The sequence below is a fragment of the Mustela nivalis genome (genome assembly GCF_964662115.1).
Source record: "Mustela nivalis genome assembly, chromosome: 12".
Lineage (NCBI taxonomy): Eukaryota > Metazoa > Chordata > Mammalia > Carnivora > Mustelidae > Mustela > Mustela nivalis.
Genome location: NC_139031.1, coordinates 16,369,194 through 16,395,218, shown reverse-complemented (window position 1 = coordinate 16,395,218; position 26,025 = coordinate 16,369,194). Strand labels below are relative to the sequence as shown.

Below are 26,025 nucleotides of genomic sequence, written 5' to 3'. Positions count from 1 at the left end.
CTGATAAGGAGTTAATATCCAAAACATATAATGAACTATAACTCAACAGCCCAAAAGGCCTTCCTTTCCAAGAAGACCTACCAATAGCCATCAGGGATATGGAAACATGTTCGATATCACTAATTCTCAGGGAAATGCAAATCTGAACCACAATGAATTATTGCCTCCTATATGTTAGGTTGGCTCTTATTTAAAAAAAAAAACAAAAACAAAAAACAAAAAACCAACAACAATGGAGAAGTGTTGGCAAGGAAGTGGAGAAAAGGGAGCTTGTGTTGTCCCAAGTTATTGGTGGGGATGTAAATTAGTGTGGCCACTATGGAAAACAATGGGGAGGTTTCTCAAAACACCAAAACTAGAGTTAATGTTTAATCCATCCAGAGAGAGCAAGATGGAGTCATTCATGTTAGGCAGTGATTCTTGTCAAGCAGTGATGGAAGCGGCCAGGGGCAGAGCAGCTAAGACCAGTTATCACCGAAACCTGCAGGGGCTGATGGCTGCCAGAACTGGTATAGGCATCCAAGCCAAGATAGCTTAAAAGAACTGAGAGCTGGTAATCGAGAGAACCAGAGAGCCCAAGACTGATTAAACTCCTTTAAAAAGGGATGACTTTTGCAGTCAAAGTAACATATTGTCAGACTGTCAGACTCTCAACTTGGGACTCTCCCATATCTGACCATACTGAAAAGGCAGCTGCTGCTTAGGGCTCTGCCCAGTAGGTCCTGACCATGATAAAGAAAGGTCCTCCAGGGGCACCTGAGTGGCTCAGTGGGTTAAGCCTCTGCCTTCGGCTCAGGTCATGATCCCTGGGTCCTGGGATCAGCCCCGCATCAGGCTCTCTGCTCAGCAAGGAGCCTGCTTTCCCCTTTGTCTCTGCCTGCCTCTCTGCCTACTTGTGATCTCTGTCAAATAAAGAAAATCTTAAAAAAAAAAAAAAAAAAAAAAAGAAAAAGGAAAAAAAAAGAAAGGTTCTCCACTGTTGGACGGAATTAGCCGTCAGTGCGGAGAGCTGACCTGGACTGGACCGAGTTCTCCTCTCAACTGCCCGCTCGCGGACGGACTTGGGAGTTTGCTGCTTTCACTTCTTATACCTCCTTGTTGTCTTCTTTTTTTTTTTTTTTTTTTTTTTTTTTTTTACATTTTATTTATTGACAGAGAGAGAGAGAGAGAGATCACAAGTAGGCAGAGAGGCAAGCAGAGAGAGAGGAGGAAGCAGGCTCTCTGCTGAGAAGAGAGCCTGATGCGGGGCTTGATCCCAGGACCCTGAGATCATGACCTGAGCCGAAGGCAGAGGCTTAACCCACTGAGCCACCCAGGCGCCCCTCCTTGTTGTCTTCTTTGTTGTGTGACTTTGTATTGTGCTTTGTGTGACATGTATGAAGCCAAGTTGTAGGTCATTGAGTTTAGAACCCTGAGCCTGTTTGATAATTATAGTCAACCTTTATGATTGAATAAAGCTGAGCTTGTGGTAAAGCTGAGCTTGTGGAAAGACAATGTACGCCTCTAAGGTGGGCTTGGGACACTGGCGATCCTATTTCTGGGTGTATATCCAAAGGAGTTGAGATCTAGATCTTAAAGAGGTCTGTCTGCATTACTGTGTTCACTTCAGTGTTATTCCCAGGAGCCGGCATAGGGAAACCTCTTAAATGTCGATGCTCAGATAAAGAAAATGTGGTTATAGACCCATGATGTCCTATTATTCAGCCTTGGAATAGGTAATCGTGCCATATGCAACAACATCACTAGGCCTTTAGAGCATCCTGCTAAGTGAATTAAGCCAGACAAAGGACAAATACTGCACGGCCTCACTCATATGTGGAAACTCAAGTAGACTCCCAGGAGCAGAGAGCAGAATGGCAGGTGCCCAGGGCTGGGGGATGGGGAAATGCTTCGGTCATGTGAAGTTAGTTCTGGACACCCACTGTTGAGAATGACTGCGCCAATGCCACACAGTGTCCTCCATGGATCAGGGCAGGGTTCTGCCAAGGCAGTAGGTCTGAGCGTTGGTTTTGGGTATCTGGATGAGAACACCTTTTACTTCCACTTAATTTGAAGGAGTTGGAACACTCAGATCAGAATTAACTTTTACTGCTCTGAGCTACTGACTGGCTGTGAGCAAATTCTTGAACATTTCTTCATCTCCCTTTTCAAAACGATGATTGTGAATATTGGATAAGGTCCTGTGGTAAAAAGTCCTCGGCACAATGCTTGGCTCCTAACTTGCACCCAATAAATGTTAATTTAAAAAATTCAGTGGTAAAGGTAGCCTTGCTCTGAGTACACAGAGTGACTTGGTAGCCAACCCCCGGAGATGGAACAGTATTAGAGGTCAGCCAGGGACCTACAGCTACGTAATACATCGTCAGATTTGTAACTAAGAGCTTAGGAAGATATCGCGGCTTTAAAAATAAAGATTCTAGTGATCTAGTAGTATCCTCAAAACCAGCACCCAGTGATCAGGAATTGTCGATGCATTATTTTCCTTTGTGTCCTAAGAGGTGTGACTGCGGAGGTCGCTAGACATGTGACCTGTCGTTCTATCCCAACTCTGTAAATAAGGCCATCCCTGCTGCGGCAGCTGCTGAAGGCTCAGAAGTTGCTAGGGTGGCCGGAATGTGCTTTGTTTTGCTGCTCTATTGAGAGCTGTGTTTGGTATATGCCACAATGGCTCGGTGGCCTGCATGTGACCCCACGGTCAGCACTCCTCCATGTGACATTGTGACTATGATATTTGTCTTTACTTCATTGATTGGGGTTTGTGGTCCCAGTAGTACTTTCGATGCTACAGGGCCGTTTGCGTACAGTGACAGTTAGGTATAGTCCCATGGTCGTAACAGCGATCCTTTAGTCCTGATTTACTGAAAACAACGCTTCTGTCCTATTGGACTGTGTAGTGATTTCACATGAGAAGTTCAGAACAAATATGGTGAATGTCCACCAAGGGGCAGGTACTATAAAAGCTACTGATGTATTTTATTCTCAGGCAGTTAGTTATTATTTCAATGAAATAAGAGCCTTGCAGGGAAGTATCCTATGGCTGATGTGTGATGATCGGGCTAGTATCTGGGCAGAAGAGTTGATCCTAAACAGACCACAGTGAGGTGACAGGCAGGTGGCGGTTTCTGAGCCCATGGTGGTCCCACCGCAGAGAAGGATCCACATTCACAGCACTAACACCAGCACGGGGAATGGGGGGGCGGGGAGTGGGGACAGCAGGAACTGGCCTCCCAGTGTGGCTATCTCCTGCTGTAGGATGGACAGGCAGAAACCAGCAGGGAACCGGGGAAGTGACTGGAGCAATCCCCGTGACCTGCAATGAGTCAGGCACAAGATAAGGAGACGCGTGTCCTCTCTTCCCAAATTCCTCGCATGCCTCCTCGCCTCTCTGTGGGATTCAAGGAAGGACTTGGGAAAGGCTCAAGCAACTCAGCCATGGGGACCCTAACCCTGGGCTCCTGTGGAAATACTACCCACAGCATGTGACAGGACATCCTGCAGGGAAAACCCCCTAATAACAAAGGGTCATTCTCACAACATGGTCTCTTTGGGCCAGCTGTTACATCTTCCCTTCGCTTCTTTCGCCCAGCGCCTAACTTTGAGGCTCATCTTGAGATTTTCTTGGGGGTTCAGTTCTGCTGATGCTCCCGTGTTAGAGGCTTCCCTTTACTTCATCTCTAGGAAGCCAACCTCGATGACGTCCCATTTGCAGGTTTTTAGACTCTAATGGTCTCTCACCGTAGTCCTCAAACTCGAGTGTGCATCAGAATGTCCCAGAGGGTTAGTTACACCGTGGACTGATGGGCTCAGCACACGTTGCAATTCGGTTGGCCTGGACTGGGCACCTCAATCAAGTCCTCAGGTGGCAGTGACGTGGCTAGGCCAGGGACATTTTAGGAACCCCTGATCTCACAGAAGGAAAAAAAAAATCCTCTAACCATCTTATCTACTCTGTTGCATCTCAGTCCTGTGGTTGCTGGTGTCTAACTGCAGGTTTTCACAGTAACTCTTAAGTGCTTTTTGTCTAGAAGTATGCCTTCCTTGACTAATACTGGTCTGTTCTTCAGTGATTACAGAAGATGCCCTGTTCCCTTTTACACATATTTAACTAGATTTAAACACTTAGATGGACCCCACTTCTTTTTTTGAACATTTATTTTACAGTGTGTGCAAGTAGGGGCAAGGGGCAGAAGGCGAGGGCGAGAATCTCAAGCTGACTCCCCAGTGAGTGAGGAGCTGGCTGTGGGCTGGATACCAGGCCCCGAGATCACGACCTGAGCTGAAACCAAGAGTCAGACACTTACCCAAGTAAGCCATTCAGGCACCCCTGATTCTTAAGGTTTCATTGATCAAAAAATCTGTGAATGCTCACATCTACCCCTACATGGTGCCCCATGCTTACACCTTGGTTGGCAATAGGAAGGTCCTGGAAGATGGCTTTTGCTGCCTTTGAGCACCTGCACATATGGTTATTATTCATTGGTCATTTCAAAAGAAAAATACACGGTCGTCTTAGGTTGTTGACAAGATTACAACAGAATCCAGCTGAATATAATCTTGCTCAGATTTTGAGGTTCAAAGTGATTTAATGTTAAATCAGAACATTTGTTCCGAAAAGTACATGCTAAGAGCATGCTCATGGTCAAGTAGGTCTGGCAAACATGAACCCTGGGATGTGCGGCAACCTCAGTGAGCACAGGAAAGATCTGAGTGGCTGCCCATGACCCTGGCCCGGATGCTCGAGGACATGCTGGCTAGCCCTTGCTTTTAGAAAGTCAGGATTGCCGAACATTTTGTAAGTGAGCCAGTCTGCGTCGGGAGACTAATACAAGACCAAAACTTCCAGATACGGAAGAGCAGTTTATTTCAATTAAATCTTTCCTGTCTTATTTCTTTCCACTTTTTTCTAGCATTGGGGGGTTACGAGGGGGAATATGGATGACCAAAGTTGGAGTCAATCAGAGGCCAGGTTGAGCTGTGAGAGGAGGGCTTGGAAAGGAAGGCCGCAGGAGCCGAGGGAGGAAAAGCTGCCGACTCGTTCCTTGTAGCACAATTCAAGTTTATTCCATTTGTTCTTGCAACACAAAACTGAAACACGGTATTATTTAGCATTCGGATGTACATGAACTAGGATCATATGAGAAACCCAACTGTGTCAAAAGTATTACATGATGGGAAAAAAGAACTCAAATATATCAAAATGCACAAAGCACTAGTCTTCCTTCAGTACTGCTTAGAAAGATATGATTGTTTCTCCATTTACGAAATAGAGTCAGGACGATTTAAATTCTTAAAATTTTGCATGCAAAACACTGCAATTGCTTAGGTAGGAGGGCACTCTCACCAGCTTCTTCTATACACAACCGAGTACACAATATTGCAAGGAAGTAAAGAGCAGCTCAGTTGAAGTTTTAGGGAAAAAAAAAAAAGTTGGTACATCTAGATTTAAGATCCATTATTTGGGGGGAAAGAAATCAGTGAGTAAAGGGCCTTACTTGCAGCTTGCACACACTGTACCCGCCTACCTCTCCTTTGTGCCCTGCCGGGTGTAGAAGGTGAGTTCTGCATAGAAGGGTGACTTGGGTATTGTCGGGTGCTGTGTTTGAACTCTAAGTCTACTTCGATACCAGAATGAAGCTGCAAGGGCGGGGGGGGGGGGGAGTTTGTTAGGATACTAATGTAAACAGGTAAACCACCTGTTTTTACTTGATATAGTGCATACAAAATGACTGACTTAATACAAAAACTACAGAACATGCAAGATTTCTTCTGAGATGTTAAATATTCAGCGGAGAACAAAACTTACTTAACCTTTCACTAATGCATGTAGTACCAAAAAGCAGACCTGTTTTTAGCTTCCTTTACTCAAAAAATGAACATTAAGTGTTGTGAATTTCTCTGCCAAGTGGTTCAGAAATACATTATAAATAACCTAGCTAAAAAAAAAAGTGTAAACCACGTTGGCCAGTCTATTCTATGTTTACGTGATTTTCTCAAGCAGTCGCCCCAGGGTTATGGGGCCTACAAGATGGCTGAGAAAGAAGAGGGAAGGCGAAGGAGCCTCTACTGTGACACGAACAGCAGGATGAACTGTACAAAGAACCACGTGATTTCTATGCCGGGTGACTGAGGAAAGCAGACCAGGTTTAGGAATGACAGGACACAGTGCACTCTCTGCAACGGCCAACTGCAACACACCGGTTGGAAAGGAAAGGTAACAACGAGAGCGGGTAAAACCCACGCCTTGTCAACAGCATTATGCCAAGAGGTGAAAACGAAGGTATTGAAACACCTTGTTGCTCCCAAAATACAGAGTGATAAAATGCCCTCCGTCTTCGTGAGGATAGCTCTGCTTCCATTCAGTCATGTAATGAAGTCTGTTTGCAGACTTCCAATCCAACTCTAATAAGCTGTATTAAGACAGCAGAATTAGCCAAATATATCGAAGTATTTAAACCTCTATTTTATGATTGTTTTCTTGGATGCAGGAAAATTACAGGGTTAGGCTAGCTGTAAGCAAAAAGCCACAAGATTTAAAAAAAAAAAAAAAAGGTTTCATGGGGAAAAATACACATGCACACACACGCACACACCCACCCTAACAACCGATCAGCAACCATTCACTCAAATTTGTTATTAGCTGGCTACTCTTGATACTAGTTTAACCCTGCTTTAGAATGCTACATTGCCTTACAAAATCATAATTCTTTGTTATCCATAATCTGAATACAAGCCCCTAACCCAACCCCCCCCTTTAAAAATTTGAGGTACATTCAATTATTGCATGATTTGGCTGAGGAAAAACCCTAACATTTTTAGTAAGCTTTTATGGATGGCAAGTCAAAGGAGTCAATATTTTAAATGCAAGATAGCAAATTTAAGGGTATATGTTTTAATTCGTTGTACTGCTCACGAAATGAACATGTGAACATGTGTCTGAATATTTCCTGCAGGTCAGAACACCCATTGAAGGGCCCTGTATTTTTAAGAACACAGAATACGTTTTGAAGGGGTCACATTAAATGCGATGCATGGTTTAGTAAAGAAACAAAAGATCTGTTATGCAGGCAGGCTGGCATGTGTTCAGCAGAAGCCTACTGACAAGTTGGGGAAACCTGGTAATGAGCGAACTTTTGAAGGGACAGGGCTCAGTTTGTCCAGATCGTAAATCTCACCCCAGTGACAGCTTTGGTGCAGTAATCAGCATCCAAGGTGGGTCTGAGAGAGGATTTCCAAAGAATGTTCCTTGATTCTCCAAACATAACCGAGGCCAATCCATTCAAAGAGCAAATAAAGAAAATCCAGAGGTACTAAGACAACCATTCTCTATAGGACACTAACAGGCTATGGCTATGATTCTAAGTTTAAATCCCCTTTTACTACCAGCAGGAGGTTGAAAGTGTTTCAATGTTATATAAACGTCTGAATCTAGAGGAGAAAAAAATATGCACACTGGAATGATTTCTCCTTTAGGCTTCCAAAATTTAAGATTTTATAAATAAAACTAGTCAGTTGTATCTAAAGATACATGAAATCCCTGTGAAAGGGGAGAGGAAATCCAAAGCTGAGTCATCCGGCAATTTAGGAGTGTGCCCCCTCACCTTAACTGAGCTCCCACGTAAAGATGAAAGTCGCTGAGGGAAGATTTGGTCGCCGACCACGGGCAGCGCTCTTAACTACGCCAGGAGGCCCCCAGTCGAGTGCGTCTTAAGGCAGAAGGCTAGAGCTGATTGCTTATCTCAGCACCCGGAGTTAGGTCCCAGCAGCCGCCGCTGCTCGCGCAGTTACGGCTACCCCGCACGGAGAGCTGGCCTTGGGAGGATCAGACCCTCGACACCATCTCATGAATAAACTAGCTAGGGAGCTGAAAGGGTCAAATGGTACTGGTAGGTTTTGTCTTTGCTCTCCCTTGGGCATAAGCTGTATGTTTTGTTGGAAATGGAAAAGAGGCGGACTTGATCAGGAATCCGAGTAAAAGCCTGACCACAGTTTTTTTCCTCTCTTCCCAAACATTGTTTTTTTCTGGTAGTCTGATTTGTTATGAATTTCTCTCTCCCCTCACCCCTCTTAAAGTATTTAGCTGAAGAAGCTGGCAGATAGAGAGTGACAGACAGACAGGCAGCAGTGTGAGGCCACAGGAGAGCCCTTCTTCCAGAGCTGTCAGCCCATCCGTCCATCACTGAAGAAGAGCTTTGATTGCCTGGTTGTCAGTGGCTTCAAAGGCAGTTAGTCCATCTGGACCTTTCACGGTCTTATCAGCACCCTGAAAAGAGAGGAAATGGCCATTAATACTGAACGAGTCCGCCCTAACGCAGAGACTCCATCACCTGCATAGGCTAATGTGTAGATCAAGAATCAAGAATCTCTATACTAATGGGGTCCCTTCTACTGAAAAGAAACCCCAAACATCTGGCAAGTTTGTAGACTAAGTGGTGAAGATACCAGATTATTTTTCAGGCACCAGAAACTGTAAGCTACAAACATAACTTGCCAATAATACAGGCAACGACTGCCTTTCACTTATACTATCATGCATTCGCTAAGCTTTAGAAAAGAGTTTCCCTAGGTGTAATGTGGGGAAAATCACTTTTGCTAAAGGACGTATTACTGTGACAAAATGACTTCTTTGCAACACCTTGTGGAGAATGCATAAATACTACACGTCTATTTTTCTACAATTCAGAGCTTACAAACCATTTACTTGAGACATGTTCTGAAAGAACGCTGTGTAACACCGAACATTCTACGTACAAAAACTGAGCAGTAAATGGTTGTCCTGTGGGCTATAAAAGGAGGCTCCCTTCTGTATGCTAGGGAAATCCTCTCCGGCCTACTCCAAAGCTTTACCTGGACAGTGTGGATTCTAGAATATCTTCTTTGCACCTTGGCGTTTCAATTCTGAGAATGTGTACATCCAGCTTTCTATCTGTTGTTTTTAGCCGCCTTTACTAGAATGAAGCTCCAGTGGAGCATCTCCTCTGTGCCACTGACTAATGAGCTCCCAGTACCTAGAAAAGTGCCTAGTGTTCGGGAGGTGAGTTTGTTCCCGTACCACGTCTGAACCTTTTTAACTCCCAGAGAAGCCAGCACGGCAGCCCCGACCAGGGTTCAGCCATTCAACAGCCGCTAGCACCCCGCCCTCCTCTCCTGGTCAGATCTCCACTGTTCTTCTGTTCGAAGGCCTAGAGAATTCTCCAAACTTGACATAAACAGTTCTTTAAAGACCAACTCTGGTCAAACTCCCCAGTCTCTTCCCCCATTAACCTCTCTGTATGCTAATCCTATGGAACTTCTCAACACGCTCATGTGCCATGGACCGTGTCGCTATACACGCCGGGTTCTAGACAGACAATGCCTTACCCCAGTGCTCCGGGAGAGTTGCTCATTCAACAAGCTCTAAATAATACTCTCGTTTATTTGCATTATTAACTTTGGATATTATCTTCTTACTTCCTGCCACAGAATGAGGCTTTAGCTCACCACCACCTTCTTCCCCAGACTGTCTTATTTCTTATATTTAAAATATCAGTTTGTTTCTTTAGAGGTTTAAATAACTAGCATTTAAATTTATAATTTATTAAATTTCTATTTCTTGTTCCATCAGTTCTGACAGTATCTCATCCCTCTACTTTATAAGATATTTTCTCTACTTTCCCATCATTCCCTGTACTTCTTCACTTAAGCTTTTCTATTTTGTCAAGACCAACTTTTATATTGTTCTGTAAGAACACTTTTGATTCTTTTTTACCTCTTATGGTCACCATGGTATGTATTACATCCCCAGAACTCCCTCTTTCAACTGTTAAGTGTGTATCTTCTGACTACCTTCATTCATTTTGTCCATTTCCCAACACCCCACTTCTGACAACCATCAATCAGCTCACTCTATGAGTCTGTGTGTGTGTGTGTATGTGTGTGTGTTTGTGTGTATGTGTGTGTGTGTGTGTTTAAAGACTCTGCATATAAGTGATTATATAGTACTGGTCTCTGACTTATTTCACTATCATACTATGCCCTGAAGATCCATCAATGTTGCTGCAAATGGCGGAATTTCCTTAATGGCTGAATAATATTCCTGTGTGTGTGTGCATGCACACATGATTGTATATTATACACCACATTTTCTTTATCCACTTGTTGATGGACACTTAGGTTGTTTGGATGTCTTGGCTACTGTCAATAAATGCAACAGTGAACATGGGGGCTGCAGGTACCTTCTCAGGATGGTGATCTCATTTTCTTCAGATAAATACCCAGAAGTGGAATTGCTGGGTCATACGGAAGTTATTTTAATTTTTTGTGAGGAAACTACATACTGTGTTCCAATTTAAATTCTCACCAACAAGGTTCCCTTTTCTTCCTATCCTTGCCAACATTTGTTATATCTTGTCTTTTTGATGATAGCCATTCTAACAGGTGAGAAGTGAGATTTCATTGTGGTTCTGATTTGCATTTCCCTGATGACTGGGGAAGCACTTTTATCCGTACCTGCTGGCCATCTGTATGTCGTCTTTGGAAAAATGTTCAAGTCCTCTACCCATATTTTAATCAGATTGTGTTTCTTCTTCAATTGAGTTGTAATTCTTTATATATTGTAATTCTTTATATATTTTATATACTAGATTTGCAAATCTTTTCTCTCATTCCATTGGTTGTCTTTTCATTTTGTTATTTCCTTTGCTGTACAGAAAGCTTTTTGTTTGAGGTAGTCCCACCTACTTAGTTTTGCTTTTTTTTGCCTTTGCTTTTGGTGTCAAATTAAAAAAAAAAAAACAGAGCCAACATAGATGTTAAGGAGTTTAACCCCTATGTTTTCTTCCTAGGAGAAAACATTTTCTAGGAAGAAAACATTGGGGTTTTTCAAGTTTTATGTTCAGGTCTTTAATCCATTTTTAGTTGATTTTTATGTAAGGTGTTAAGACAGCTCTCCAGTTTTCCCAATACCATTTATTGAAGAGACTGCCATTTTCTGACTGTATGTTCTTGGTTTCTTTAGTAAACTAGTTGACCATATATATGTGGGTTTATTTCTGGGCGCTCTGTGCTATCCCACTTATTTCCTGTGTGTCTGTTTTTATGCTAACACATTACTGCTTTGATTACTATAAGCTTTGTAATAGGTTTTGAAATTATGAGGTGTGATGTCTCCAAATTTGTTTTTCTTTCTCAAGACTGCTTTGGCTATTTGGAATCTTCTGTGGTTCCACATATGAAGTTGGGATTTTTTTCTTCTGTATCTGTGAGAATGCCACTGGATTTTGATAGGGACTGCATTGACAGTCGATTATTTGCGGTAATTATGTGCATTCTAGCATTCTGACAATATAAATTATTCTCAAATAGTCTAGTGCTAAGAGTATTAAGATTGGTAGGGTGGTTCCATCCGATAAGGCCAGTTAGGGATAGAGGCCCATTTTCCGATGTTCTTGTTCTCCTCGTCTGGCTCAAGCTGGCTCACCTCTACATGTGCTTCCTCCATTATCTTTTCCTACAGATGTGTTCATTTTTGAGTTTTTCTCTATCATGGTAAAGAATACCACCATCTTCCAGGAAATGTGCAGAGACCATATAATTTTTGTTACTTCCCACATAATCAGTCACCAAGTCTTTAAAACAGACTATTCTTAACATTTCTCAGCTGTCCTTGCTACCATGACTTTCTTAGTTCAGGATTTTTATATAGAAATCCTAATTCAATAATTTCCTATCATTTCTCACATTTTAAAAATATTTATTAGGCAAAGAGAGAGCAGAAAGTGGGGGGAGGGGCAAAGGGAGAAGCAGACTCCCTGCTAAGAGGGGAGCTGGATGCCAGGCCTGATCCCAGGATTCTGGGATCATGACCTCAGCCAAAGGCAGACATTTGACTGAGCCACCCAGGCACCCCTCTTTTTTCACTTCTTACACCATTTCGGTTCAGATTCCGTACACTTATTTGGGTGATGTCTGTTAAAATCCAAGTCTCATCATACTACCCACCTACCAAAAAACCTTAAAGGTATCCTAATAGAAGAGAAGAGATAAATATTATGGCAAATGAGGCATAATTTGCTATTTACCTGTCTAGTCATATTTCTTGCTAAATCCTTTCTAGTGTATGTTGTAGCTGTGAATAATTTTTTATCTTACCCTAATGCATCAAGGCCTCTCTTTGTCCCTGTGCCTTTTCTAACACTGTTGCTTCTGTTTAGAATGGCCCCACAATTCTGTTAGATTCCTGGACACAAGTTTCTAAGGTTCAGCTCCGGTATCAATTGCTTTATGAGAATTACATTATAAGTGCTTTATGAATTGTGGTGCCTGAAGTTGTAATGGCACCCTTATTTATAACATCATGCCCTTGACCTCCAGGACCACACTTGACCTCTTCTTCCTTCAAATGCCTACTATGTCACATAGAAACTACTGCCACAGCAATCACACTTTAATGCACTGGTTTTCTGTATTTGTCTCCTTCTATTAGACTAGACTTTGCTCTCCCCTGCTTCAGAGGCTGAAAAGAAACTGAATCCCCAGATGCCTACAGAGCTACAGATGGCCATCTGACACAAATTTGGCCTCTCCCTTGGAGGCCTTTCCTTCTTCAATAAAGCCCTAGGAGGACAGAGTTCTTAGCTCTTTCCTCTTGTTCCTACCCAAAACACAGACACAAGGCCTGGAAGTTCAGCAGTCCTCTTGTGACCATAAGGTCTGGGGAAGATGGAGAAGGGAGTGTGGGATGTTGATGACGCAGCACTTCCAGCTGCCCAGCCTGGGCCTACACACCTCAGACATCTTGTTATGAGTTACTTTCTTGGTTAAATCACTGTAGGAGGAGTTTTTGTTACAGATGAACTCTACTTCTCTTTAGGCAGTTACCAGTCTTTAATTATATTCAAAGACCTGTCTCCCCCAAATTAGGCTGGGCTCCAGAGGGTAGGGGTCTTGTTATATTCACCTCTGTACTTTTTACACCGAGGATGATGCTTGGTGTGTAACAGTTGCTCAACGAAAATGCATACGTAGGTCACAGTGCAAGGGAATATTAGTAACATCAATCTTACTCTTAGTGATCATATATATCCATCACATTAAAAGGAAAAAGACCTTTCTACCATCTTATGTATATACATACCAAATCACTGTTAACTGCAAAATATGTATTTTGAATTCATATACATTTTAGAACAGTCTTGAGAAACTGCTCATTAAGAATTCCCTTATCTCATGATTTGGGACATTTCTTTATAGTTCCACAGTAGTATGGTAAAGTGCTCAGAATCTGAGAACTTTCAGTTGTTTGAGTATACACTTAAATATTACCATTACCATAGAATTTATACAATTCAATTTTGAAATCTACTAAAAACAGTAACATTAAAGAATTATTCAAATATCTACATTTATACATGTTGTATGTTATTTACTGGTATAGGATTTAATAGCACATTTAATTTACATAAAGACACAGGAGATAGAGTGAAGAATATTTCTGGGTACCCCAAAGAATCTAATACAATACTCAATGCACCGAATGTTAGTTTTTTTTTTGTAGCAGTTTTGAGTTTTTATCTAATACTACAGATACATCATCTCATTTTTTCTTCACAGCAGCCCTGTAAAGTAGGTACTGTTCTTTTTTATTTTGAAGATTTTATTTACTTATTTTTGAGAGAAAGAGAGAGTGAGAGGGCGAGCAGGAGTGGGGGAGAGGGGCAGAGGAAGAAGCACACTCCCTACAAGCAGGAAGCCTAATGCAGGACTTGATCCCAGGACCCTGGATCGACCTAAGCCAAAGGCAGACACGGAACCAACAGAGTCATGCCGGCGCCCCATTCTCTCTTTTTAATAAGAGATTTAACTCGAAGCTCAGAGAGGTTAAGAAACTTGCCCAAAGTCAGTTAGCAAGTTAAAGAAACTAGAGCGTACTGACTATACATTTTGTGTTCCATGCTATCTTTAGTTAAAAATGACCTATGGCTTTTCTCCTAAAAACATCAGGGTGAGACCGAGATTCAAGAATTTATTAACTTTAAGTATTTTTGTGCCTCCTACAGGAAAATGAAGAACCTTATACAATTATGTATATAGTATGTCAACTGTTGAACACTTTCAAGCTAAAAACAGTGTTATAGATAACCAATTCCCAAGACTATTCAACATATATTTATGAAGTTTTCCATTCATTGCTAGACATAGCTTTGGTAACATTTTACCAGAGCACAGACATCTCATCCCCCTCCCCCACAATTGCTTATGGCTGCTTTTGTGCTACAACAGCAGAGCTGAGCAGCTGTAACAGAGACCATGTGCCCTGCAAAGCCCAAGATATTTATTATTTGGTCTTTTACAGAAAATGGTTGTCAACTCCTATTCTGGGGCATTAAAGAGAACAAGAAGCCAGTTCTCTGCATATTTTCACAACCTGGAGAGGACAAAGGAAAGGCTCACGTATGCAAAACATTACTCTGAGGCAAGGACAGGCATACCTCATTTTAATGTGCCTTTGCTTTATTGCACTTCAGATACTTTTTTTTTTTTTTTTTTTTTAAACAAATGGGAGGTCTGTGGGAACCCTGGGTCAAACAAGTCTCTCAGTGCCATTTTTCCAATAGCATTAGTTCATTTCACATCTCTGTGTTGCATTTTGGTAATTCTTGCGATATTTCATTTTCTGTTTTGGTGATCTGTGTGTGATCTGTGAGTGATCTGTGATCTTTGATGTTCCCACTGTCATTGTGTTGGGGCACCATGAATTGTGCCCATATCAGATGAGGAACTTAGTCCCCAGCCTGTCTCCTTCTCCTCCAGCCTCCCTACTCCCTGAGACACGGTATGATATTAAGCCAATTAATAACCCTACAGTGCCTCTAACGGTTCAAGCGAAAGGAAGAGGTGCATGTTGCTCATTTGAAAGGTGGTGGTATGAGATGATCGGGGCCTACATAATGAGATGCAGCGGGTGAACGCTGGCCGCACGGCCACTGCGCCAGGCGACTACTGACCTTCTGCAGACAGTCAGGAGGAGGATCATCGGAATCTGGACTGTGGCTGAGCGAGGGTAACTGAAACTGTGAAAAGTGAAACTCTGGATGGGGGGTGGGGGGAACTATTGTGCTGGCTCCGTGCTGCAGGAGAGAACACTCACCAGGCTTACATGTGAAGGAACTTGCTCAAAACCACAAAAGCTATTAAGAAGCAGAACTGAGAGCTACACTGGACAGGGTGGGGTAGGGGGGTTTTGGTGTGGAAGCAGCAGAGCCCCAGTATACACCCGTGACAAAAACTATTCAATAATGACCCCAGACTAAAAGATCTAAATGGGAAAAAAACTAGCTTACCATGGGTGTATCTGTATGAGACTCAGGAAACATTAAACAGTGTAACAACTGATTTCTTCATTTGAGGCAGTAAAATTTGTGGCTGTATTAATTCTGGCAATTCAGAAAGGCATGGCTGGGTTCTTTGAGAGTCATCTGTCCTAAAGCATTTTTAAAGCCAGACTTGCCCCTGTGAAATGGAACAGAACTCGGGGGTTCTGAGCAATCAGAGCATCTCTGCTTGAGGGTATGTAAAGCTGTCTAAGTTCTACTGGGGGTGGAGCAAGGAGTAATTAGAGTGAAAAATGGTTCTACCTGCAAGCATGGACTTGTCTCTGCTGAGAAGGGGGACTTCCCAATCTCTGGCTCTTATCCATTAGATTCTCCATACAGTAGCAAATCTGTACCACAGTCACTTTGAAAATTTGACAATGCTGGTATTTGAGAGGGGTATTCAGTTTTTATCATTAAGTGGCTGCTGCATTTTAAAAATACAATGCCAATATGTTTAGCAAAAACATCAATGTTATAAGATGGTCTTCTAAATTTTCTTAAACTGATGTAAAGTATTTTTTACTCTTTAGACCAACTGTCCATAAAACACTAATAGCTTCATAAGAGGAAGGTATCTCATTTGTTCTACTCAAACAGGAGCAGAGATATCAGTTGTCTGCAACAGCTAGGAGTCACTACAATTAGTGTTGCATATCAGCGGTCACCTGTCATACGGTTAGAGCAGATACGTCCAGCTAAGGAGGGAACTTCGTTGACACAGTGAAGCAGAGAAGTCATGGAAAACAAAAAGAGCCCAAGTTTCTTTGGCTTTCTTCCTCTCAGATACAGCTTACTGTGCTAATTACCACTAGTAACAAATGACCGTGTATAATAACAATTGAAATATGCTATAGGTTTGTTAGTCTAGGAAAACTGTAATTACCATGTTTTAAAAACTTGGATTACATTTTCAATTTACAAGATCTTCATTCTCACGTGCCAGGGTACAACTTTTTCTATTTATTTAAAAGAATTCTTATTTTCACAGAAGTTGAGTGGTAATTTTTAATAGCGATGTGTACTTACGTGGGGACAAAATAGGAACACACACCAGAGTAGATGACTCAGCTTACCCGTCTACAAAATTATAGTAAACTTAACATCTTTGAAAGAGGAATAGAAGTAAACATTTAAATATTTCCCTTTCACCACAGTGGTTTATTTAGAAGGGGTTTTCCTCAGGATTAGGAAACAAGGACACTTCTTAAAATCCAATTATCAATTACATAAATTATAAGATATTGCATAAATTATAAGGAATTTTAGTATTAATATAGAAATGTTGCTATATGTTAGATAATATATATCATAAAAATATTATAGGAAATGCCTAACATGACAGTGTATTAATGCTACAGGCAAACTTTCTCTCAGAAAATTAAGATACCAAAATATATATAGCTGTGGGAAAGAAATGAATTTTGGGCTTACGAGAGTCCACTGGCTAATAATAAAATTCAAGAGCATCATTTCATGATTAACCCTCTTCTAACTAAGGTCTTCATGAAACAATGCTATTGATGAGATTTTAGTCAGGAAGATCAGTAATAAACAAGGAAAATTCCAGATCACTGTCCTATAAGCTCTTGTTTAGCTCCATTAACTGGTAATAAAACTTTTCAACAAATAAGTATTAACATAGGTGAGTGAAAGTACCCAGAATGATAGATACATTCTCAACTTGTATCACTTAGGAAAGATCACTTTCCCACTGAGGGTTGGTGTTTTAAAATGATGTGCTATAAATTCCAAACTATTCATGAGCTATAACAGGAGTGTGCAAACTATGACCCAGATGCTTGCTTTTGTAAGTAAAGTTTTACTGGAATGCATGCAGCCATGCCTGTCCTTTCTCCATTGCAGCTTTTTTACAACTATAGTTGACATACAATGTTACATATGTTTCAGGTACACAACATAGTGACTGGACAACTCTATACATCATGGTTTGCTCACTGAAAGTGTAGCTACCACCTGTCACCATATAAGCCTATCACAATGCCCCTGACAATATTCCTGTGCTATACCTTTCATCCCCGTGACATCTACATTCCACAGCCGGAAGCCAGTACTCCCATTCCCCTTCACCCATTTTGCCCATCCTCCTGCCCCGTCCCCTCTGACAACCACCAGCTTGTTCTCTGTAATTATGGGTCTGGTTCATGCTTTGTTTTGCTTCTTAGATTCCAAATATAAGTGAAATCATATGGTATTTGTCTATGATTTCACTTACCATTAATACCCTCTACATTCTACATCTGTCCATGTTGCAAATGGCAAGATTTCTTTCCTTTTTATGGCTAATATTCCATTGTGTGTGTGTGTGTGTATCCTTTATTCATTTATCTCTGTATGGACAGTAGACTGCTTCCATATCTTGGCTACTGTAAATAATGCTGTCATAACCACAGGAGTGCACATACCTTTCTGTATTAATGTTTGAGTCTCTTCTGGGTAAATACCCAGTAGTGGAATTATTGGATCATATGGTATTTCTACTTTTAATTTTTCTAAGAAACCACCATATTATTTTCCACAATAGCTGTATCAATTTATGTTTCCACCAATGATGCACAAAAGTTATTTTCTTTCCATGTCCTTGACAACACTTGTTATTCCTTATCTTTCTGATACTAGCCATTCTGACTGGTATAAGGTATTGTTATCTCATTGTGGTTTTAATTTTACATTTCTCTAATGATTAGTGATACTGAGCATCCCTTCATGTGTCTGCTGGCCATCTACATGCATTCTTTGGAAAAATGTCTATTTGATTACTTGGATGTTTTTGGTGTTAAGCTGTATGTTTATATAATTTGGATATTTACCCCTTATTGAATATATAATTTTTAAATCTTTCGGTAGGCTGCCTTCTCATTTTGTTAATAGTGCCTTTCACCGTGCAAAGGCTTTTTATTTTAGTGTAGTTCTAAGAGTTTATTTTTGTTTCCCTTGCCTTAGAAAAATGTTGCTAAGGCCAATGTCAAAAAGATTACTACTTTTTTTTTCTGGGAAATTTCAAGTCCCATTTATAGGTCTTTATTCCATTCTGGGTTTATTTTTTGCACTTGATATAAGAAAGTGGTCCAGTTTCACTCTTCTGTAATTGTGCAGTTTCCCCAGCATCATGTTTTGGACACTTTCTTTTCCTCATTGTATATTTTTGCCTCCTCAGTCATAGGTTTATTGATCATATTAAGCACGGGTTTGTTTCTGGACTCTATTCTGTTCCACTGAACAGAATGTGTATTTCTGTGACAGTACCACAGTGTTTCATTATAGCTTTGGGATATTTATCTTGGAATCAAGGGTTAGGATGCCTCCAGCTTTGTTCTTTCTCAAGAATGCCTTGCTATTCAGGTTTTCTGTGAATCCATACAAACTCCTGTACTTGTTTTAGTTTGTCCTTGGCTGCGTTAGATAGAGCTCCAGTGACCACATCGTCTAGAAAGGCATACATGACTGTAAGAAAACGTGTGCCAACCTCTAGACTATAGGATATATATATATATATATATATATATATTTTTTTTTTTTTTCTTTTCCACCTTTTAAATATCCCTTTTACTCCTCACATTTCCTGGTTGAGATTTTTTAGGGTAAAAGCCCAACCAAACAAAAAACCTTATTCAACTGAGAAAATTACAATTCAAAATAATATATACTTCAACAGTCTGTTTTGTTTTGATAAAAACAAGCTGGCGTCAATTAGGCTTGGCCTTTTCATGGACTGCTGTGCTGTCTGGTTGCTGCTGGTTCTATGCAGAAGTTTGTTTCATACTCTCGCTTTGGGCTGCTTCCTCCTCTGCTACTGCTACATTTCCCAGGATGCCTCTTGGGCCTGCATTTTAACCTGTTTCACCTGTGTCCTTTCCCTGGTCTCTTCTCCCCAGTTTTATACGATGTTTTTCAAGTACTCCTTTCCATCTTATAGGTTGTTATTTAATAATCCTATAGTAGCTTATTTTTTTAACTTCAGTGTTTGCTTTGTATTTTCATATTCATTTAGATTTATTCACAGATTAATTTCTTGATTCTGATCCTTCTTGCATCTCAGTTTTTCTCTTTGGGTTGAAATCTGTTTCTTCCTGAAGTGAATCCAAATATTCACTTGTTTGTTACTCAGGATGCTCACCACTTCTGGGCTTAGAGCAGTCTTGGATCAGCTCCTACCTTTTCAATACTCTCTTGCTCATTTCAGGGAACGTTTTCTTCTTCAACCCCATCCCCTCTGCTTTCTGTGTCTCAAGGATTCATTATAACTTCTCTAATGGAGCCCTGCTTATGTTCCAAAGCAAATACTGATTCATTCATTTTAAAAACCACTTTTCTGTCATAGGAGGGAAAAAGGGGATACCATGGCATGTGCTCGTACCTCAATCTTGAAGTAGAAGTCCCATGTGTATTGATCTTTTTAAAAAAATTATTATTAGATCAAAAATAAAAGATTGGGCCAAATAACTTTATCTACAGAAATAAATGTGTTTCATTCTTGTAACTGTCCCTCCCTGTAATTCTGATAGGGAAAGAACATGGACTTCTGAGTCATAATCCTGGAACAAATCTTAATTCCATTGTATTTTGTTTAACATTGGGTAGATACTTAACCGTCGTGAGCCAAATGGTTTCCTTATCCATAATATGGAGATGATTATACCTATATATTTGGGTTGACAGAAATTAAAGGTGATAAGATAAACAAAGTGCCTGTACATATTATGTTCTCCACAGATATTAGCTTCTTCTTCTGCTATACGGACATTCCAATCAAGAAGTAAATGTTTCTAATTCCCACATGGGTCATAAACTTCATCTTCCATTGCATTAAATTAGAAACAAAAAAACTTGTCCAGTAAGTGATCTAGCATATCACATAGTTTGATTCTGAATGTTCTACTAACTCTCTTTCGTTTTTGTGGTTTTTCTTTCTTTTTACCCCTATGGGTTGTAATCTTACTGAGTTTTCAACTTCGTTTACTTTGGCTTTTTTCTTATACTAATGATACATCAGCGGGATAATATATTATAAATGTCAATTTGATAAACTTTTCAAACTAAATACTTTTAAAATGAATTCGTAATAATCGATAAGGATTCAAACTTTTGACAAAAGGCAGAACCAGATTTCGTAATAGAAATATTGATTTTAACAACAACAACAACAACAACAAAAAAGTGCTCTGGAATAGCCTTATTTTAGCAACGAAGGATTTCTGAAAGAGCACAATCAATTTCCAAAAAAGTATTTGGCTAACAAAACTATAGGGTATCCATTAAAGAAGCTTATGCAATAATAAAAAATCAAAGTAATTTTGAAAAAGCAGAACTGAATTTTACTATGCTTTCATAACGGTAAAAAAAACCCCTTTCATCTAAAATAACAGCTCTGCATGGGTACAATTCATCTGCCATTAACAGAGCTGTCTCTGAACGTCACTTACCTTCAGAAATCAAGGCTCAGACACAAACAAAAGAACAGTATTAGAGTCACAAGTGAAAGAAAAAATAAGCTAGTTAAAAGTCAAACAACCAACTTACATTCAATAATGTAGCAACATTGTATATAATTACAGAGACCTTTCTAAGAAAACATATTAGGGCCTAATGTACATGCAAATCAAGGCAGAAAATGGAATCTTACAGCAATGTCTCAACGACCTGGAGCATCATGCTTTGGAAGTAAGGAATACCAACCATGGTTTGGGACTTCTCTAGCAAAACAGTAACTCTTTTGTTTCTCCCGTGGAGAAAGAGGGGCTTATCAGAAAGAAACAGAGTATAAGATATGGCTAAAAAGAAAGAGCATGCTTAGGAGCATCTCATTTAATGATCACAGAGCCTAAGCTAAAAAAGATTCCTTTATAGTTTTTTTAATTTTTTAAAAAAGATTTTATTTATTTATTTGACAGACAGAGATCACAAGTAGGCAGAGAGGCAGGCAGAGAGAGGGGAAAGCAGGCTCCCTGCTGAGCAGAGAGCCTGATGCGGGGCTCCATCCCAGGACCCTGAGATCATGACCTGAGCCGAAGGCAGAGGCTTTAACCCACTGAGCCACCCAGGCACCCCTTAATTTAATTTTTTAATTAGGTTTTTATTTTCAGAGAACAAAACCTGAGCTGCATCAAAAAATATCAGGGAAAGAGAGACAAAGGAGAGGGGGAAGAAATCCTGTTTTATCTTTTATTCTGACTTACAAATTTATATTTTGGGCTGTAATTGACATATTGGGCTGTAATTGACATATAACATTTGTATTAGAGTTGTATTAGTTTGCTTTGATACATGCATATATTGCGAAATGATTATTACACTAAAGTTTAGTTAACATCTATCACCTCCTCACATAGTTTTTTTTCTTGTGATGAGAACTTTAAGATTTACTTAGTAATTTTCAAATTTATAAGACAGTATTATTACTGTTTCTTTTACTATACACTCAGCAGACAGGTTGAGGCCAGGGGAATGAAATTAAGTCCATGCTGAGGAACAGAGCTGAGAAGCAAAGCGAAATCAGATCCTGGTAATATGGCTTAAGCCCCAGGGTCAGGCTGTGGGCCTCAACTGTAGGTATGTGAGTCAACAAGGTCTTCTTACTGTTTAAGCCTATCTGAGCTGGATTTAGTTACGTGCAATATAAAGAATTCTAACTAATAAAATATTGGAATTATATAAATCTTTAACAAACTGTAAATCAATACTTGTAGCCTGTGACAAACAGTTCTGAATATGGTAAGCAAAAATATTTTCCCAGGGATGAAATGGTCCAGTACTTTTCAAAGGTACTTTTTTTTTTTTTTTTAAATTTTGAGGAGAAAAATAAGGTATTTTTATTCTGTACTTCCCACAGCAAGGGAGTCAGCCACCAAGCCTTGCATTTTGGCAGACTCAAAGGCAGGTGGGGCAAGTGAAACGCTTCACAGAGTAGTGATTAAAGGAAGACTTTCAGAAGCTGTCAGCTTTCAAAAGAATCTTTCCATGGGTGTGGGGGAGGAATGGACAGGGAGGAGGAAGACAGAATGACTAGTTATCTCTGTGAGCACATCCTACCACAGATTCTGGATCAACTGCAGTGACCAAGAATGATATTTTCATTTGTTTGGCTTTGGAAGAACCACATCATTCATATCAGTATAATGTGTAGTATCTAAAAATTACTCTTGATTTATACCTCCTCTACCAAAATAAAAACCCAACCCCAAGCCAGTAACAACCACACACTTAATGAAATTTAGTAATGGTGTTTAACATGCGGCTATGGGGGGGAAAAAGAGAACTTGAATTAACTGCATTCAGAACAGTTTAAATCCTTAAAATCTTCAAAAAATTATCAATAGAGTTAAGAGACAAATGTGCTAGCCTTCCTTCCTAATTTTTTTAAATCTATGAAGCATAAAATCCTCTTCAGTCTTAGTTAAAATAGGAGCCACTATTTATCGATCATTTGTCAGGTACTGTGGCAAAATACTTTATATCCATTTACTCATTTAATTTCGGTATCTTTCTTCCTTTAGCAGGACTTACTTTAAAAACCCAAGTGAAATGCTACAAACCGTATTTTCTAGAGTATGTCATAAAATGATAAGCTTGGGATTAATACTGGTGCCCTGTTTTATAAAGATCTTGTCTTCCATCATTTGCAACTGACTGGTTTGTTGAGACTGGAATTTGAACCCCATCTTAGAGTTAACACTGGAAAATTCCAAACTTAACAGGACCACAAGCATATCAAGACACCAGATGACGTGGAGGGTCCTTATTTATAGCAAACTGCCTCTAATAATCTCACTCGGTATGTACAACAGAAAATGAAGCTTACACATTTCATACCAGGGCTACTCAAAGTGCAGTTTGTGAACTTAGCACCAGTCTGCAAACTTAGTAGTCTAGGACATTATCTACATCACTAAGTATAATGCTTAGTTCAGCTAACTTGTTTACTCATAGCAAGATATTCTTGATAAAGGAGACTGGACTGACTTAGAGTTTAGCTCAAGCTCCTTATCCATCATGAACTGGTTAACAGTTTGTGGACCAGCTATTTGGAAATAACACTTGTTCTAGACCTCAATTTTAAATACTGCCTCTAGTTTTCTATCCTTGATGCCACACACAATTTAACTGACCAACCATATACTTAGCCTAAATAGTCAAAAAGTAATTGAAAAAAAAAAAAAAAACAATAAAAATTAGCAACTGAGATAAAAAATAATAGGACACCTAGGAATAAACCTCACCGAAGAGGTAAAAGACCTGTACTCTGAAAGCTACAAAAACCAATGAAAGCAACCGAAGATGACACAAAGAAATGATAAGACATCCCATGCTCATGGATTAGGAGAACAAATATTTGTTGAAATGTCTATACTACCCAAAACAATATACCCATTCAATGCAGTCCCTATCAAAGTATCAACGGCATTATTCACAGAGCTAGAACAAAGAATCCTAATATTTGTATGGAACCATGAAAGACCCCGAATAGCCGAAGCAGCACCGAAAAAGAAAAACAAAGCTGGAGGCAACCACAAATCCAGACTTCAAGTTATATTACAAAGCCGCAGTAACCAAAACAGTATGGTGCTGGCCCAAAAATAGACACACAGATCAATGGAATAGAAGAGAATACCCAGAAATGAACCCACAACTATATGGACAATTAATCTTCGACAAAGCAAGAGAGAGAATATCCAGTGGGAAAAAAGACAGTGTCTTCAACACACAATGTTGGGAAAACTGGACAGTAACATCCAAAAGAAAGAAACTGGACCACTTTATTATACCATACATAAAAATCAATTCAAAATGAATGAGAGACCTAAATGTGAGACCTGAAACCGTAATAATCCTAAAAGAGAACATAGGCAGTAATTTGACACTGGCCATAGCAACTTTCTAGATATGTCTCTTGAGGGAAGGGAAACAAAAGCAAAAATAAAGTCTTGGGACTACATTAAACTAAAAAGGTTCTGCACAGCAAAGGAAATGATCAACAATGCGAAAAGGCAGCCTACATGATGGGAGAAGATAAGGAACTTACAAAACCTAAAACCCAGAAATGAATAATCTGACTAAAAATGGGCAGAAGACATGAGCTAACATTTTTCCAAAGACAACATCCAGATGGACAACAGACACAAGACAGGTGATGTTAAACATCTTTTCATCAGGGAAATGCAAATCAAAGTTACAATGAGATATCACCTTATACCTGTCAGAATGGCTAAAACCAACAACACAAGAAACAACAGGTGTTGGGAGGATGTGGAGAAAGGGGCATCCTTGCACGCTGTTAGTGGGAAAGCAAACTGGTGCAGCCACTCTGGAAAATGGTATGGAGGTTCCTCATAAGTTAAAAATACAACTACCTTATGATTCAGCGAATTGACTACTAGATATTTACCCAAAGAATATAAAAATACTAATTCAAAGCGATACACACACCCGATGTTTACAGTGGCATTATCCACAATAGCTGAATTATGGAAACAGGCCAAATGTCCAACAACTGAAGAACGGATAAGGAAGATGTCTATACAAACACACATATACACAGTGGAATATTACTCAGCCATGAGAAGAATGAAATCTTGCCATTTGCAACAATACATATGGTGTTAGTATTATGCTAAGCAAAATGAGTCGGAGAAAGACAAATACTATGATTTCACTCATTTGTGGAATTTAAGAAACAAAAACAAACCAGCAAAGAGGAGAAAAAAGAGCGGCAAACCAAGAAGTAGACTCCTCACTATAGAGAACAAACTGCTGCGTTACCAGAAGGGAGGAGGGTTGTGGGATGGGGGACATCCGTGATAGGGATAAAGGAGCACACTTGTGGCGAGCACCAGGTGTTGTATGCAAGTACTGAATCGCTATATTGTACACTCGAAGCTAATATTACACTGTACATCAACTAAGTGGAATTTTAAATAAAAACTTAAAAACAATTAGCAATTGACCTCACCTTTGACAGAAGTAATTTCACACAGGAAACATGACCTTCATAGACAGCAGACAGAAGAGGGGTAATATGATGTTTATCTGGAGCCTATGAAATAATGAGATAAAAAACTTTATTTTTCATTTCTCCCTTCCTTCTAGATTTATTTAGAGAACTCTCAATGTTTTCCTATTTGCCTTGTTACATGAAATTGCTTCATAGCTATAAATTTCCCACTACTTAGACAGCGGCCAAGGCCCAAGCCCATAAGAAATATCTCCTTGGGTATCAGTGCAGTGAAGTACAGGGCACAGGGTTTTGACCTCAACTCAGACCTTGACTCTACCACTTATTGTATTGATTATTTAACCTCTTTGAGCCCCAAGTTCTCACTATTGTAGGAATGTCAGTGAGGTCCAGGAAGGGAAGAGGTGGGTAGAAATTAGCTGCTAAAGAGGTAAAAGACTGATACAATGGGGCCAGGTGACATGGTGTCCCCTTACTTAAACATTTGTCCAAAAGTCTGAAAAGCTATAAAAGGCAAAAGCCGGGAGATGACTGCTCTCATCTGACCTTCTGCCTATTGACCTTTGTCCAAAACTCCAATCTGGATTTATCCTAGGACTGCAAAGTCCTCCACTGCACGCTAGCCATTTGCTACCTATAGTTTTAAAAGTCTGTGCTGCTTATTTTTAAAAAAATTCTAAGTTACAGGAAATTTGGTATAATTTTAGA

General features: G+C 40.0%; 1 protein-coding gene and 1 long non-coding RNA gene across 2 annotated transcripts in view; one reads left to right on the top strand and one right to left on the bottom strand.

Moving 5' to 3' along the window:
• Window positions 1-5,039: 5,039 nt before the first annotated feature.
• MTPN (myotrophin) overlaps window positions 5,040-26,025 on the bottom strand; it is a 56,502-nt gene continuing 35,516 nt past the window's right edge. The window contains exons 3-4 of the mRNA XM_082693292.1: window positions 25,315-25,398; window positions 5,040-8,260 (exon numbers count right to left, since the gene is read on the bottom strand). Of these exons, the coding sequence (XP_082549418.1) occupies window positions 8,174-8,260; window positions 25,315-25,398 (171 nt within the window). The 3' untranslated portion in view covers window positions 5,040-8,173. The remainder of the gene's footprint in view (window positions 8,261-25,314; window positions 25,399-26,025) is intronic.
• LOC309845390 lies at window positions 8,267-14,529 on the top strand. The gene is made up of 2 exons (XR_014301263.1): window positions 8,267-9,914; window positions 9,951-14,529. It is a non-coding gene; the product is annotated as an uncharacterized lncRNA (long non-coding RNA).